The 17,938-nt window shown below is 40.7% G+C and overlaps 1 protein-coding gene across 2 annotated transcripts; it reads right to left on the reverse strand.

Annotated features, from left to right (window-relative positions):
• Positions 1–1,871: 1,871 nt before the first annotated feature.
• Positions 1,872–17,793, reverse strand: panx3 (pannexin 3). Of its 2 annotated transcripts, none has more exons than XM_020047950.2 (6): positions 17,653–17,793; positions 8,597–8,788; positions 5,692–5,834; positions 4,412–4,626; positions 3,247–3,995; positions 1,872–2,384 (listed from the first exon to the last, which is right to left on the reverse strand). In XM_020047950.2, exons 2-6 carry the CDS (start codon positions 8,778–8,780, stop codon positions 2,326–2,328), a joined length of 1,350 nt encoding a protein of 449 aa, XP_019903509.1. In that variant the 5' UTR covers positions 8,781–8,788; positions 17,653–17,793; the 3' UTR covers positions 1,872–2,325. The 2 variants fall into 2 exon arrangements, with proteins under 2 accessions (XP_019903509.1, XP_010897380.1); XM_010899078.2 differs by lacking the exon at positions 17,653–17,793 and adding an exon at positions 9,316–9,372.
• Between the last annotated feature and the right edge of the window lie 145 nt (positions 17,794–17,938).

The raw sequence follows: 17,938 nt of genomic DNA on the forward strand, positions 1-17,938 counted from the left end.
CTTTAACAGGACAGGTTCCACTCAGAACAGGCCTTGCCATGGTCGACCAAAGAAGTTGAGTGCATGTGCTCAGTGTCATATCCAGAGGTTGTCTTTGGGAAATAGACGTATGGGTGGTGCCAGCATTGCTGCAGAGGTTGAAGGGGTGGGGGGTCAGCCTGTCAGTGCTCAGACCATATACCACACACTGCATGAAATTGGTCTGCATGGCTGTAGTCCCAGAAGGAAGCCTCTTCTAAAGATGATGCACAAGAAAGCCTGCAAACAGTTTGCTGAAGACAAGCAGACTAAGGAAATGGATTACAGGAACCATGTCCTGTGGTCTGATGAGACCAAGATAAACGTATTTGGTTCAGATGGTGTCAAGCATGTGTGGTGGCAACCAGGTGAGAAGTAAAAAGAGTAAAAAGCTGAAGGTAAAGGTGATGGACTGGCCACGCATGTCTCCAGACCTAAACCCTATTGAGCATCTGTGGGGCATCCTCAAACGGAAGGTGGAGGAGCCAAGGTCTCTAACATCCACCAGCTCCATGATGTCGTAATAGAGGAGTGGAAGAGGACTCCAGTGGCAACCTGTGAAGCTCTGATGAAACTCCATGCCCAAGAGGTTTAAGGCAGTGCTGGAAAATAACGGTCGCCACACAAAATATTGACACTTTGGGCCCAATTTGGACATTTTCACTTAGTACTCACTTTTGTTGCCAGCAATTTAGACATTAATGGCTGTGTGTTGAGTTATTTTGAGGGGACAGCAAATTTAGACTGTTATAAAAGCTACTTTACATTGTATCAAAGTGTCATTTTTTCAGTGTTGTCACATGAAAAGTTATAATCAAATATTTGCTAAAATGTGAGGGGTGTACTCATTTTTGTGAGATATTGTATCCTTATACATCACGATTAATATATCTATTCCAATAACTACTAGTAACTATTCATTTGTTACTAGTAACAAATTCCACGTTTTTGCAGTTGGATTCTATGGCGTGAACATGCAACAAAACAAACAGTGCTGTCATTCTCTCCTCCCTTTGTTTTATTCTCTGACATTCTTGACTTTTACATTAATAGTCTTGTCTATATTTCTACTAAATAGCAGTGTTTGTGTGTGCGGGGGTACATGGTAAAGTACATGATCAAGTTCTAAATTTGAAGTGACTATTGTTTTTTCACTCTCTAAGGATGCTCTGGTGAGGAAAATGGTTTGGTACAGTTTGTTTACATTTTGTGATTTGCAACTTTTTTATCTAATCTACTTAACCTGCCCTGTGTAGCAGCTCCTTCGTCTGAGCAGGGGTTGAACAGACGGACTGGCATCTGGGTGGATGGGAGTTAAAACACACGGTCCTGCACACACGCAACAACCTTGGTTAATACTGTATGGCACAGCTCTTGATGATAGATGCATTGCTCTTCCAGACCACTAGAGGGTGATGTTTCACATGAAAAAACAACACATCACCACATGACCGAGATTTGACAGCCTGGTGCCACCGATGCACATCTGTCAAATGGGATTTCTCTGTAGACTTGTAGTGCCTGATGGATGCTCAAATGAACACCTACATTTTAGGTCAGGTCCTGTCATGCATTTATTGATGCCTTTGTCCTTGTCTGGACAGAAAGAAGATTGGTGCTCCTGTAATCCTCAAAATCCATTTAGCTTTCTAAATGTTTCATATCAGCTTTGTCTCCTTAATAACATTTTACAAATTCAGAGAGTAAGAACTTTTGAATTCTGTTTAATTGTATTAATTGGTCAAACCTTTTCAATTTTCAGAGGCATTTTGTTTAAAATGCATTGTCAACCAAACCTCTAAATGTCCTACAGCAGTTGTTGCGTTAAGAACAGTCTTAAAATCAACTTTATTTATTACAGTTTTATTAATTTACATACAACAAAAACACATTTATGTTTAACACACTTTACCTGCTGACAAATCACAAATTACAGTAAATAGCATTACCATAAAGGAAAACAGGATGTGAGAGGTTGAGTCTTAACAACACAAAATCGCAGTCACACAATGAGCAACGCCTTGAATAACCAAGCTTTTATTTCTAATAGAGGCTTTGTGGAACAATTGGATCAAAACCCTTTCCTTCATTTCTCTTCTGGGTTAAAAGTCTTCCAAACCTACAACTCTTCCAAACCTGGTTAGGTTCTGTTTACATAAGGAGCCAAATAATTTGTAATTGGACCAGTAACATAACAGCTTTTACCGAAGTGATTGGACAAAATATATTTTTGTGAACAAAGGTGCAGGTTTGGTTCCCCTCTATCCCCAGATTGGTATCACATTGATGGTTCAGTCCATTGGTGGTTTAGTAATGATTACATGATGCAGTCTCCTTCAACTCATGGTACCCCTGGTGGTTTGGCTCTGTAAGGAGACAGAGAGGGGAGTTAGGAGTGGGAAGGACCACAAATTGAATCTGCTCTCTTGCTTTAGCTCCTGAAAGCCTCTTTTAGAATTATTGGCTGTTTGGTCAAGCGGGATACTCTCAAACAAATAATATGAGACCTACTGGAACTATGACAATAAAAATAAATTGTGGAAAATATTATTTGTGTAAAGCGTATTTGTATCACAGTTACAAAGAACATACTGTATGTTATGGACAGTGGCTTTTGTGAGATAAAGAATTGTGTGGGATAACTCTTATTTTGCGGTGAGCAAAAAAAAAGAGCTCCCTATACATTTAGTGTATCTGTTTGCAAATGATGACTTAACACTTGCGCAAAATAAAAAGTTGCATATACAGTGGTTACATGTGTATTTACTACACCTAATATTTTGGTTTTGATGTTCATTATTGCTTTCTACCAGAGTGGTACTTTACTATTACTACCTTCTCATCCAATATTCAGTAAGAGTATATAAGCTGTTTAATTAAAATATTTTACTCTGGTATCTTGTGAAAGTACAGTCGCTTACTAATCTATTTGAACTTAATTTTACATATATACATTTTAGTCATTTAGTACACACTCTCATCCAGAAGGTTAACTGCCTTGCTGAATGCAAGAAAAACTTATGTTTCACTTTGCTGGCTTGGTGATGCTGTCTAGCAACCTTTTGTTTACTAGTCAGATGCTTTAACTGCTTAGCCTTGTCCCGCCCTTTCCTGTAGTATCCCAAAGAGAGTTCCGTCACTTTATAATTTTCTGAACATCCCAAACAATATAGACAAACAATCCCACTAGCAGAACACGTTTGAGTGTGTAGATAAGAGTTACGGTACCCAGACTCATATTCTCCTCCACAAGAGGCCTGGACTCGGTGCAGTTGACCACATTTCCTCGAGCTGCTCCCAAGATAGTCATGATATCCACCAAGTTAAGCTTCCCATCTTCCTGTAACTCCTCCGCCTCCTCCTGCATCTCTTGCGCTGCCTCTGCCATCTCCTCGATCTCCTCGGCGGTCAGCATGCCTGCTCCCTTCACGCCATTCCCCTTCCCAATCTGTGGAGGCGCCAGCGAGCACACAGCCCTGAGCCGGCCGTAAGACTGCAGATGCACCACGTTAGCACGCAGAAACAGCAGCAGAACGTTGAGGTCATTTAGTGGGCATCCCAGCTTGCGACCACTGTTAAGGCTTAGTGCAGGGAGAACCTCGTAGACTGACAATAAAGTTGTATCCCAGCAGAAGAGACGGACCAAGCTGAACAGCACAATAGGCACCAGCAGGATGTATATAGCGCCATTAGCCACGCTAATCACCTGAAAGACCAGTTGGCCTGTCATCTTGCACTGGACAAGCTCAGGCACCCAGTTTTGATCACGCAGCAGTCCGGTGCGGACAAAGCAACTGAACTCATCCTGGAGAAAGGCGGACAGGTGAAAGTAGATGAGGTAGAGGCAGGCAGTGGACATGAAGGTGAGCAGGAGGAAGCCGCGTAGGAAGAGCATGCTGACCAGGAAGTAGGAGTTGTGCTTGCTCTGCATATACCTTTCCAGTAAGGGGTACTCAAAGTAACGCTTCCGCTTGGCCCTAGAAGAGACCATGGATGAAATGGGTAAGAGAACAGCTGGCTCACAGTTTTATGTTATTTTTCGTTAAAGTTTAATGTAAAAAGCCCTATCCAGATTTCTTTTGATAAGTAAGTAGGGATATACACAGAGTAAAATGCATAATCAGCGTGATGTGGCAGATTATTTGGATGAGACAAAGAATGGCAGGCTTAGGAAAATATGTGAATACTGTGGATAGTAAGTGGATATGGAGGATAAAAAAATATTTAGAATATTATTGTTTTTCACACTGCAAATAAAGCCCAACATCTAAGCCCCTACATATTGTATTTCCTAACTGTCACATTTAGAGAAATAATAATATAAAGGATTATATTAGGTTTGAATAAATAAATAAAAATGTCTCTATCCTACGATCTGCCTCACCACACTCACCTCTCAAGCTCGGCCTGGAAGGTAAGGGGGTTCTGGGTGTTCTGACGCATGTCTAGGATGCTCTGAGCCAATCGCACGGAGCGATTATAAGACTTGTCCATCTCATCAATGATGAAAAGCAGGTCGGAGCCAAGCGACGGTATGACCAGGAAACGCCAGATGAGGGCTGGTAGGTACATCATCATGGCCATGGCCAACAGAGAGTACGGAAACATCTGTGTGGGGGGGGAGAATATGAAAGGAAGAGAAAGCGAGGAGTTCAGGGAAGTAGAATGAACAAGTGAAGACAGAGAAATGAGAACACGAGTGATTTACAGTGACATTATTTAAAAAATGTATTATTTATACAATTTATTATTTATAAATGTTAATTACTTTTAGTTGTTGCTCTTAATTGCAACAATAAGGAACCAAGAATTTAATTTTTTTTATGTAAAACTATGCAGAGAATCTTTTATATATCTACTCACATTAAACTCCAAAAGAGTGTATTGTACTACTGTGCGTAGAAACACATTCATGCAAACACATACTGTACACACAAATGCACAAAAGCATACAGAAATAGACACGCAAAAACAGCTTTTCTTCAACCCCATCTGAAAAGACTGTACCAAAAGAAACAAAAATACACAAATGGATGCACAGCTATCATTATAACCATGAGCATGTGATCCATCGTCCTTGGACAGCCCAGTATTTATAGAACTGTTTATTTCATATTAATAGAATCCCTCTAAAATGACATGGCTGGAATGGGTAATGAATTGTTAATGCTCTCAGAAACAGAAATCTCAAGTTCTCCATGTCCTGTCAAATTAGTAACAATGTTATTTCAGGAGAATTCTTTAAATTGCCCTTTTAAAACAGCAGGGTTTCTATCAAGAATATTTAGAACACATTGCAAAATACCATTATACACAAAATCTATCCAATATAGCAATGATTTTCATCCACTTCAGTTAGTCTCATTATCCAGCTCCTTGCCATGTTAAATCCCTGAAGTCTGCATGATCAGCTGACATACACTCTGTTATACGTAGGTCCTTGTGTGTTGATGATGGAAATGGAAAACATTTTGCATTGAATTCATGCATTGCATTCAAGTGGGGGCAAATTGCAATGTTTTATTGGAGAATATGAAATCAGGGATGGTTAAAGATGACATTGTTTTTCCTTGTCACATTACTAAACAATCCACCCTTTGAGTATTGCAATACATTTCCCATTGTGGATTGTGCAATTGTCTCTCCATTATGACACACCAGTACGTACTGTACCTTGTGCACCCAGAGAGATCGCTCCTCAAAGTTTCCATCAGTGTCAAACTCATGGTGCATCAGGGAGTCCCAGCAGTATGTGTCCACATATGCTGCCTGTTTGGCTGTGAAGTTGTTGGGGGGAAAACAACTGATCTGTGGGCCTAGAAGAAAAAATACATAGAAATCAGAACTATTTTTAGCTCAACAGTGGCAGTAGTTCAGTCAGAAATGTTATTTTCATAGACATACAGATGCATTAATGTGCACACCAGGTCCAGGAGGATGGGATGCTCCCCCACTGTCATAGGTGAAAACACAGCTGGCTACCTTTTCCAACGTTAACTAACTTTCAAAACAGATTAACATTACCAAGGATTTCAACCTAGATACCTATTCATTCATTTGGAAGCTGCATGTATTTTTGTTTTTGTTCATATGGATCTGATATTATATATCTGATTAATGTAACTTTATTCCTACAACATTGTTTTATTTCTCTATTTTTATTACTGTATCTATTATGAGCATGTGTTTATTAAATAGGAACACGCTCACAAAATGGGGTGGTGGAACACTGACAGGTCTATTATTCTTAGTTGATTCAACAGTGTAGAAACTGAAAGGTGACATTCTGTACTTTGGCTTCATATTCCCCCTTTAATTGTATTTCTACATGCACTGGAGTGTACAGCAACATTTTGAAGCAGTACTTATGGAGGGTACTAGTACTCGCCTGCACAGAAACACCACAGAGAGAGTTTTTAAAAAGTTCCAGAACAATATATTATGTCAATAATAATAAATTATTGTTTTTAAAACAGGGTGGTATTACTCTCCTAATGTGTGAGTCTTTTACAGATGTATATATAAAAGATGAATATAAATACACTGAACCAAAAAACCAGTGGTCCACACCCTTCCCTTCTTCCAACAGTAGTGTGGGCAGGGCAATGGGTGTGCCCATTCCACTTCAGAGGAAACACATAGTTAAATACAAGACACCCTGTTCTTAAAGACAGCCTCAACATCTGTGAGAGTCTCCTAAAATAAGTACACCCAACCATCAATTTACTGACAGGACATGGAGTAGGCTTATGCTGAATTATTACAGATAACTAATAATATCCTCTGTGTGTGTGTGTGTGTGTGTGTGTGTGTGTACAGTATGTTTGCATTGTTTACCAACTATTTTGGTGGAGACTAAATCGCTTCACAAGGATTGTAAAACAAGGAACATTCTACTATGTACAGTATGGACATTTCTCCAGTCCCTATTTTCAGCTTAGGAGTAAGGTTTCTTTTAAAACTTACACTTTGGGTTAGGGTTAGAATTTAGAGTAGAGTTTAGATTGAGTAGTTAAGGATAGTGTTATGTTTAGGGTTATGGGTTAGGGAAAATAGGATTTCGAATTGGAATGTTGAGGTCCCCACAAAAATAGAAGTTCCTTTGAAAAAAATTAAGTCTGGACACGGATGATTTTAAATGGAATTTGTCTTACAAAACTGTTTGGTTGCAAAGCAAAAGAGACAGCTACAAGAGCATGTTTCCTGCTACCACAGACAGTTTGACAAAGAACCCTTATTGCCATCCCTATCTTTCTTGTTACACATTGTCCACAGTCTCCTTTTCCCCCAGCTGCTATTTGTAGCTGTTGGTAGGAATCTTGATTGCTGCAGCAGGTGCACACAACAGACAACAACTAGACAGTGCAATCAATGAAAGATAAAGCAGACAACAAAACAAGCTAGATAAGGTGGGCCAAGATCCATGCAATTTTTCCAAGACATATCTCAGTTTTGCAACATCTTCCAGTTAATTAAAATATCTTCTCATCTGACTAAAATAGAGCACTGCTGCTCTTAGCTCCCAACAGCCAATTAGCATACGTAGCAGCTGATTATACAGTAGGCCAACTCAATGAAAAGATGATAATTTGCTCAATGCCAATTTAACAAGAAAATAAGATTGCCTTATTGTAGCGTGTTCTGTGTGGCACTACTACTCACGTTGGTGGGTTAGTATGATGGTGGAAGTGGAACAAGGCTAGCCATGTCAAAACATGAGGATTTTATTCATGCTGTAAAACGTTAAGACTTCCTTTGGAATGTTTTAGGATATGTTGCCAGGTGTTCAATTCCTGTTTGTGGCGTACAATCCCTAGAGTCCAGTAGAGGGCAGTGCAACTGCCTCAGCGCTGGGCTGGACAGGTGGATGTCTGATACCACTGCCTGGTCTCATAATGCTCAAAAATGTCATTTTTAACTAATATGGAAATACAATTTTCGATTCTGTAATGATGAACACTCCGTGCACAAGAGGCAACACATTTTGTTATTGGCCAGAGTATGAACTCACTATGTTTACCTTGTAACTAATATAGGTCTGTCTGTCAACTGTTTTTGAGGTTCCAGTGTGAGATGTTTTAATTTCTTTCTGATTCTGTTCATACATGGAGACATTGCTAAGACATCGTCTTTAAAGCTCAATAGCTGAGAGGAGTATCTGACCGGAAAATGTCTCACGTAACCTCGGAAGTAACCTCTGGATGTGTGACGATTATAGTGTTGCTCATTCACACTACAAAATAAGTAATCTAAATAAAACTATCGTAGTGAGAAAACAGTCATAGTTTCTCATTCATGCACAGCAAAATGAAAAATCACAGAGTAGAAATGAATGACTAAAATTATGAGAAAGTGAAAAGACAATGGTGAAGAGTCATTAAGAATTAGAAAATAAAGGAAAAGGAACAGTCAAAACGACAAGAAAGTAAATCATACCAGAGAACATGCTGAATATGTTTAATAACAAAAGAACTAGGAGATAGATAGATTGATTAAATGAAAACAAATGTTTACCATGCCAATAAAAAAAAATTACTGTTGGAAAGAGTAACGAAGCGAGAGACAGGAAGACACTGACCAATAGAGATTTCACGAGCGAAGGCCATGGACACTAACAGCAAAGGCAGCCCCACGGACACAAACTTGATGACCCTGTCAAGTGGCAGCTCCAGCTCCAGGTGAGCGGTGTGGCTGCCCCCTGGACCATCCCGGAGCAGGGCATCTGACAGCATGGCCTGGGCGGCCGCATTAGCAATGGACATGTTGACGCCTGGAGGAAATGTTGACAGAAATGTGGAATTGACTTCAACCTCAGTCCATGGACAGCACTGACATTTACCCTTGTACAGATCTGTATTTGAGCATTCAGAATTAAATCCAAACTGGCAGCAAGAGTTTTATGAATGGAACTGAGATCTAATAGCAAATGGCAACCAAGAGCTTCTGGGTTATCACCAGGAAAGCCTTTTCTTCCTACCCTGTATAGTGTTAGAGTGTACTTTCTATTTTTTCCTAAGGTTTTTTGTTTAATCATTCTCACAGATTTCAGATTGACTATCTAATGCAACTAGCATTATAGTTGCAATATCCAGTCTGAGAAATACAATTGGTATTAACTGTTGTTCATCATAACTAATAAAAAATGTATCAGAAATGCCTTCCTTTGACACCAGTGTAGATGGCAACCAAAGTCCCATAATAAATATCACATATTGTATACACCTCTATGTCCATGTCAAAAGGCCTTCAATAATTTACATTCCACATCTATAAATATAAAAACAGCTTCCACTTTACCTTCAATCCACTTGCTCTTACAGTAACTCCAGTGTGGGAATCCAGTGAGTCTATGAAACCAAATGACCCTCTAAAGGCCAGAGCTAAGTTGGCGAGGCTCTTAAGTAGTCCAGTAGGCCTTGCTAAATGAGAGACTGGGATTGGACTGGGCTGGGCTGGGCCGGGCCTCTGCTTCTATGTTATTTTTTAATTACAAGGGACGAGTTCTGCTGTGTGCTAGTTCCCAGATGGAGGTGGTGGTTCCTACTGGGCTGACTGCTGTGTGGGGATGTGTGTGTGGGGTGAAAGGGGTATTGGGGTGACTGTGTGTGTGGGGTGAAAGGGGTATGGGGGTGACTGTGTGTGGGGTGAAAGGGGTGTGGGGTGACTGCTGTGTGGGGATGTGTGTGTGAGGTGAAAGGGGTGTTAGGCTGACTGTGTGTGGGGTGAAAGGGGTGTGGGGATGTGTGTGTGGGGTGAAAGGGGTATGGGGGTGACTATGTGCGTGTGGGGTGACTGCAGTGTGGGGATGTGTGTGTGGGGTGAAAGGGGTGTGGGGGTGACTGTGTGTGGGGTGAAAGGGGTGTGGGGATGTGTGTGTGGGGTGACTGCTGTGTGGGGATGTGTGTGTGAGGTGAAAGGGGTGTTAGGCTGACTGTGTGTGGGGTGAAAGGGGTGTGGGGATGTGTGTGTGGGGTGAAAGGGGTGTGGGGTGACTGCTGTATGGGGATGTGTGTGTGGGGTGAAAGGGGTGTGGGGGTGACTGTGTGTGTGTGTGTCTGTCTATGAATGTGCACATATATATGTGTCCGCCTATGTCTGTGTGCCTATGTCTGTGTGCCTATGTCTGTGTGCCTATATCTGTGTGCCTATGTCTGTGTGCCTATGTCTGTGTGCCTATGTCTGTGTGCCTATGTCTGTGTGCATATGTCTGTATGTCTATGTCTGTGTGCCTATGTCACACTGCCCTGCCTCTCCACTGAGGTCCCAACCGGAGACACACTTCAAACAAGGCCTCAGCACCAGTGGCTTTTTCTCACTCTGTTATTTTCCCTCCTATTTATATCTCAGACTGGCTCCAGGGCTGCTGAAGCTCATACGGAGGATGGCGAGTACAGTTTGGCCCTGCCTGCTGTAGTTATTTCAGTTCTGCTACTAGGACATAGAGGAACAAGATGAATGGTAATGATGTTGAATCATTTGCCATAGCGCCTAATGGTAACGTTACAGCAATCATGGAATGTGTGTGTGTGATCCAGATCTATAGTCTATTCCAGGTCTCTTATCCCCAAAAGGTTTTTGCCAGATCTCCACAGGAAAAAGAATATATTGCCCGCTTACAGGTTAGGTTTAGGGTAGAATTTACATTTGGGATTAGTGCTAGAATTGGGGTTATATTACTAGCTTGGTTTAGGTTCAGGCACCTGAGTGTAGGCATAAAGATTAAGCTACTGAAGTTATGGTTAGGGTTATTTTAAGGTTTTAGTTAGGGTTAGGATTGTTGCTTGAGAATAGGGTATGTGAATGTAAAAAGGATAGAAATACAAATGTTTGGGTTTCTGTGTGTGTGTCTATAATACTGATGAACAGCAGAATGTCTGAAATCAATGTATACCAGACATCTACTGAATATCTTAACATTCTAGAATATTCAGCAAAATGTGTAGTGATAATCTTTACTTACATGGGTCACCACAATGAAGAAGTGGGTATGGATTTGTCTGGTACTCCAGCAAGGCTAAACTATAGGCTTGATTACCAACCAGTGGGTAGAGGAGAGACAAAAAAGATGTGGGAGGTTGTTTTACACTGAGGCTGCTTAGTCTGTGCTTCATCTGTAATTTGTGAGGTTATTCTGGGGGAGGATTTGAGTTAAGAAGGAGACCTGTGGTTATTCTTTAATACTGGCGAGGTTAACTCTAGTGGTCTTTCCCGGTTGAACAGCAGAGGCCCAGCAGTTATTTGGATCCCCAGAGCATTGGGTTACTCTCAGCATGCTACAGGGGATTTGACTGGGTTCAACAGGAGCAATAGAGCAAGACTTAACAATGAGCAACAGCCACACATTCATGACAACATGTTTTTTTTCCTCACAACTTTAACAGTGTACAGCCTGAGCTATGTAGATAAAATAACCACTTCACCATTATTACAGATACATTTACTGAAATATGACATTGCACTGCTATTGGAATTGCAATTCCCATTCTTGCCACAGGGAGGAGGGTGGGGCTATAACACTGTCATGATCCTGTACTGATGTTATGATGTAAACTTCAAAAATTCACTGTTATCCCCTTACAGTGACAGTGATAGGCTGAGACTAAGGCTGTCTTACAATTTTTCCCAATCTATTTGACACATTTCTCCAAACTCATGTAACTGCTCTCAAAACAGTTAACACAGCAAACTAAACACACTCTTATGTTGGCGAAACAGGTCAACATTCACTGCATAATGAAGCACTGCATTTTATTCTAGCAATGCATTTATTTAAAATAAATACTAACATCAAAACTACAAGTGTGTTGTCGGTTGAGTTGATAAAAAATTCAGCTGTAGAATAAATGAATGTTTTTTTTTTTTTTGTGTTCTTCAATGAGGAGTTCAGTTGTATAACAATGAGTTTTCTACCCCTACATTTTTTTATATGTAGATAATTACATAAGTAAATAAATGAATTAATGTACTGCAATCGTTGAATCAGTTAACTTTATTGATCCAGCCTCAATTACATCTGGCCAGAAAATTTCATGAACATCACAGAATATATTTTCACGAGTCATGCATAATGGGAAAAAACTTGGTAAATGCTGGATCCATCCTTGACATGCTAGTGCTTCAATTTCTTCACAGGCCTCTTCCATTGCTTGAAGATGACTTACTTGGTTGTAAGGGTTGTGATCATATACTTTTCACATCCAAGAGAAGAGCTCCTCAATTGGAATCAGGAAAGGAGAATATGGTAGAAAGTTAGTATTTTAATTTTTGGCTATTTCAATATTCATATGGAAAAGTCCAATGATCCTCTTCAAAAAGACTTTGAAGCCATAATTGACTCAATGGGTTTTATCCAACATGTCTCAGGTCCAACACATTGCCACAATCACACCTAAGATTTAGTCCGGTCACGAGAAATAGATATTGTAGATCTAATAATTTCCCCCAAAAAATCCTGGATTATTGGATCACTGTCTTATTACATTTACCGTTAAAACAAGAAATCCACTTACTCCGCAAACAATGAGTTTCAAAAGCCATACTATAAATTCTCGGACTACAAAAAAATTCCTTGATATTCTTACAAGTTCGCTCATTAATGACAGAGTAAATAAATCTGTAAACGATCAAATCGAGGATCTAAATACAGTTGCACCACTAAAAACAAAAGAAATACGCAACAAGAAACTTGCTCCCTGGTACACCGACAATACTAGAGCACTTAAGCAAGCCTCCAGAAAATTGGAGCGAAAGTGTCACTCCACCAAGTTGGAAGTATTTAGACTAGCCTGGATAGAAAGTACACTACAATACCGAAAATCACTCACGTCTGCTCGATCAGCTTATTTCTCCAACCTGATTTAGGTGAACAAAAACAATCAAAAATGTATCTTTGATACAGTTGCAAAGTTAACAAAAAAGCAAAGCTTAGCAAGTGAAGTGGGTCTTCACTTTAGTTGTAATAAATACATGAACTACTTTGATGAAAAGATCATCACCATTAGAAAACAAATAACTGACTCCTCCTTAAATAGTTATGGTCCTCAAAATCTCAGTTGTCCTAAAAATGTCCTGAACCTCTCTGACCAGATGTCAATGGGGACACTTTTTTGATACCGTATCGCTCAACACATTTACTAAATTTTTAATGAGTTCTAAACCCACAAACTCTCAGCTAGACCCGATTCCAACAACATTACTTAAGGAGTTATTTCCTGTGCTAGTTCAGCCAATGTTGAACATAATAAATTGCTCCCTTTCCTCCAGATGTGTACCAAACTCACTAAAAATAGCGGAAATTAAGCTTATTCTAAAAAAAATCTAATCTGGATCCCAACATATTAAACAATTACAATATCGAACCTCCCGTTCCTCTCAAAGAGACAAATGTGTTTCCCAACAACTGAATGCCTTCCTAAAGACAAATAACATTTATGAAATACTCAGATCCCATCATAGTACTGAGACGTGGACACGTTCTAGCCTGGTTTAAATCTTATTTATCTGAAAGATATCAGTTTGTTAGTGTGGATGGCATATCCTCTGACAAGTCAAAGGTATGCTTTGGTGTTCCTCAAGGCTCGGATCTGGGCCCATTATAGTTCTCACTATATATGCTCCCTCTGGGTGATGTAATCCGAAATCACAATGTAAACTTTCACTGTTAAGCTGATGACACACAGTTGTATATTTCAATGAAGCATGGATAAGCCCCTAAATTAGCTACTTTGGAAGCATGCGTTCCAGATATTAGGAAATGGATGACAGAGAATTGCTTGCTCTTAAACTCAAGGAAAACAGAAATGCTCGTTTTAGGACCCAAGAAACAAAGAGTGTTGTTAGCAGATCTCACTGTGAACCCCGACAGCTGCATGGTGGTAACCCAAAAAACTGTAAAAAACCTTGGCGTTACCCTTGACCCTAACCTCTCCTTTGAAGAACATATAAAATATGTCTCAAGGGTTGCTTATTTTCATCTTCAAAACATTGCAAAAATTAGAAACTTTCTATCAAAAACTGATGCAGAAAAATGTATCCATGCTTTCGTTACTTCTAGACTAGATTACTGCAATACTCTTCTCTCTGGTTATCCAGACAAGTTAATAAATAAACTTCAATTAGTGCTGCTAATTTTCAATTGAAGAATTGAAAAAAACTTGAACACCTTACTCCTGTCCTAGCGTCCTTAAACTGGCTGCCTGTTAGGGTTAGGGCTGATTTTAAGGTTTTACTCTTAACCTATAAATCAATACATGGACTTGCTCCTACTTACCTTGCTGAAATTATCCAGACATACATACCTACACGTAACGTACGATCGCAAGATGCAGGCCTTTTAATTGTACCTAGAATTTCTAAACAAACAGCTGGCGGCAGGGCCTTTTCTCATAGAGGTCCACTACTGAGGAATGATCTACCAATTAAGGTTAGAAATGCAAACTCAGTGCAAACTTTCAAGAGTCTACTAAAAACTCATCTCTACAGCACGGTTTATAATTAGGTGTAGCCTGGCCAGGGACGTGAAGGTGACCAGTAGGCTTGATTCTGTCCACCCTTGCTGTCTTGCCAGGTGGGCTCTCGTCGCCACTGGGATGCCCTCCCTCCAATGCCTTTTGGGGGAAGAGTCACTGGCTTGTTGTTGTCTCTCTGTTGCGCACTTGTGCAATTGGGCTGTATGCTGCTGGCAATACTCTGCCCTCATTTCAGGGTTGTTACGGTTGGTGGGTGTCCCTTTGGTTGATGCCTGGCAATGTGGGTGTATTGATTTCCTGCCTGTTGGGCCCTGTCCGGGGCCTCCCCCAGGTAGGGCCACAGTGTCGCCGGACCCCCCGTCTCAGTTCCAAGGTGTTACGCTGCTATATTATTGTGCTGGGGGATATGAGGAATGCACTTTCTAACTTTTCTCAGTCTCCTCCAGTTTTACATTTTAGGAGGAGATGAGGTCCTGGTCCACACCTGCGGAGTACCTGGTTTGGGGGGCCCGTTGCTGTTCCTGTCCTTGTCCACCTGGTCATAATTTTGACCTAGTCTAAAATCAAATAGACTCCGGATTTAGCCCAGAGAAATTTATAAATTATTCCAATTGGACTCTTAATATCTCACCCGGCACAGCCAGAAGAGGTCTGGTCACCCCTCTGAGCCTCGGTCCTCTCTAGGTTTCTTCCTAAAATTCAGCCTTTTTAGGGAGTTTTTTTTCTAGCCACTGAAATCCAACACTACTGTTGTTTGCTCTTTGGGGTTTAAGGCCGGGTGTCTCTGTAAAGCACTTTGTGACAACTGCTGTTGTAAAAAGGGCTTTATAAATACATTTGATTGATTGATTGAAGGAACACCATCCTAAAATATGGGGGATGCTTTATGCAGCACTATGCAGAGAGGTCCCTGATCCCTATTGTAATTTAGTTTTATTATTAATTTATTATTATTATTATTATTATTATTATTATCTTTCTTCCGCCGTTTATGCAAGTTTACCAACTTCTACTGGCTAACTTTTTTTGTAACTTGGCACATCCATAGAGTGTTCTGCAAAACTCATAAATAAGATTTTGGTGTCCATTGGTCAATGCCTCTAGTGCCACCATCTGGTCAAAGTCGCGATTTCCAAACGCTTATAACTCAAGCTGTGTTTGGCCTAGAGACATGAAACCACTGTCATATGATGCATGACCACGTGCTGAACAACCTTCCTAGAGGCCATTTTAATTTGCGCCTAACTAGATTTTCCACCATTTTGGATTTTGTGAAAAACCTTTGAAAAAGGTTTTTACAGGTCGCACATTTTGTCCATTCTTCCCGAAACTTGGCCTGAGATGATCTACAGGCGAAGCGTAACAAAAGATACTTGGTGGATTTTTTATTTTCAAAATCTTTACAGCCTGTTGCCTGTTACAGCCAAACAGAAATGGCGGCAATGCCGCCATTCTATACGTGAGGTTGCATCTCAGCCTCCATTTGTCCAATTGGCACCAAACTTCCTATGCATGTTCGGAAGGAGAACCAGAGGAGACTTGCCGTGTTTGGCACTAATCGGCCATATGGGGGCGCAATACCAAAAAGCCACGTGTATGGCTCATTACTCCCAAACGCAAACAGATATTTCAACCAAACGAGTTCAGTTGCATGAGTGCAATAGGTTCTTGTACTACAACAAATAAGGAGTCGGCATTCCAAACCATGTGACCGCAACGGAACAATCAAATTCAAGCTATCAATTAAAGCTTTTAGAAATGCTTGACCGCCATGAAACTTGATGAATTGAAAGTCTTATAGGCCCCCAACAACCAATAAATGTTTGGGCAAGATTGGCCATTGGGGGGCACTACAGTGTGTCGTCAAACTTGAGCTTTTCAAATAGAAATATCTTTGTGCTTCTCTGAGCTGAAATCCCAAATCATATCACACAATGTGACAAAATTGCCTCTTGGAACATCGAGCTCCAATATCTTGTTTTTCCGCCATATTCAACTTCCTGTTAAAGCTCCAATTTTTTTACAGGTTGCAAATGTTGTCCAATCTTCCCAAAATTGGCAGAGATGATCTATAGCCGAGGAAGCAAGTGAGTTTCACAGCAACCGTTTGTCCGATTGTCACCAAACCTGTCTGTGGTCGGAATGAGATGTGAAAGTGGCCCGTGGTGTGTGGCACTGACTGGCCATGTGGGGCCGCTGTTTCGGAAAATCTGTTTAAAGGTTCATGGACCTTATTCACCGGGCCTCCATCTTGAAATCCAAAACGAGGCTGGGGGGGGGGTACACTCTAACCGGAAGTTCATTGACAGAGCGCAGCAGCGGGCGTCTATCATCATGGCCATACCTTTGTGGACATCAAATCTTTCATGTCTTCCCAACATAACAGTGGACTATGTCGAAAAATGGGCCAATAAGGACTGCATGATTCCCCGGGCTGTTTTGCTTAAAGGATACAGCAACTGGATCGAGGGATATGTGCATGACGTGGAAGGTAATGCACGGACGATCACAGCTTTTTTCTGAAATCAGCATTAGTTAACGTTACTGTTGAAGTTAGTTTGTTAGCTAGATAAAACAACAGGACGTGACAACATTACAAGCTGATGCAAAGCATTGTTAAGATATATTAACCACACCAGCCTGACTGTTATTTTGAGTGTTAACAATAAATTATTTTGCCTACAGTCAAGAGGAGCGAGACAGTCAGTGTGAGAGCTAAGTCTTTTCGCTCAATGCGAAAAAACGAGGCACCTTACAACATTCAGGTATCATGACTGTGGATAAACTGCTCGGTTTGCGGAGTGGTGCCACTGCTAGAACAAATACGCTTGCTGTTTTTCCACTGTTTATACATAGTTGTGTGCTTAACATGGTCTAGATTAGCAATGGTTATTATCATAAACAGGCACAGATCACGTCTTGTTTATATTTTGCTGTAAGACACGCTACCCATGGCAGGACGTTAGCTGACCAGGCTAGTAAAAAGAGCAACTACTTGCTTAACGTTACCCCCGAATCAGCCCATCGCTTGTTATAACTTAAAAATGACCGGTTCGTGGCTAATCAAGTCATGTCTATTTAGCCAGAAGGTTTAGCTAGCTATCTCTATGACAGTTAACATAAATATGGCTAACGTTAGCATCGTAAACTAATGTTAATATCTTACCTTGAAATGGCGACCGGGATCTCTTCTTATATTATGAATCCATTCACGGCAAAGTACAGGATCTTTTGGGAAACGATGGAATGTTTGACTTGTATAGGATTTCTTTCTCTTTGAAGATGTACATTTGGGAACACAACAATGCGGCGGCATTGTAGGTAACGTCATAGACATAATAAAGAGTAGACGCCGCATTGGCTGCTGGGGCGCGAGAAATACGACCGCCATCTTTGACCGGTCATACGCCTATTTGCGTAGCAGCAGAAGCAACGATGCCAGAGCACTGTGG

Source organism: Esox lucius, chromosome 7 (genome assembly GCF_011004845.1).
Source record: "Esox lucius isolate fEsoLuc1 chromosome 7, fEsoLuc1.pri, whole genome shotgun sequence".
NCBI classification, from domain to species: domain Eukaryota; kingdom Metazoa; phylum Chordata; class Actinopteri; order Esociformes; family Esocidae; genus Esox; species Esox lucius.

Bases quoted from the DNA above. Each gene is read 5' to 3' on its own strand.
- panx3 (XM_020047950.2), bottom strand. From the start codon at position 8,780: ATGTCCATTGCTAATGCGGCCGCCCAGGCCATGCTGTCAGATGCCCTG. The intron at 3,996-4,411 runs GTGAGTGTGGTG...GGTCTCTTCTAG, and splicing joins TTCCAGGCCGAGCTTGAGAG to GGCCAAGCGGAAGCGTTACT. The intron at 2,385-3,246 runs GTACCGTAACTC...GTCTCCTTACAG, and splicing joins GGAGGAGAATATGAGTCTGG to AGCCAAACCACCAGGGGTAC.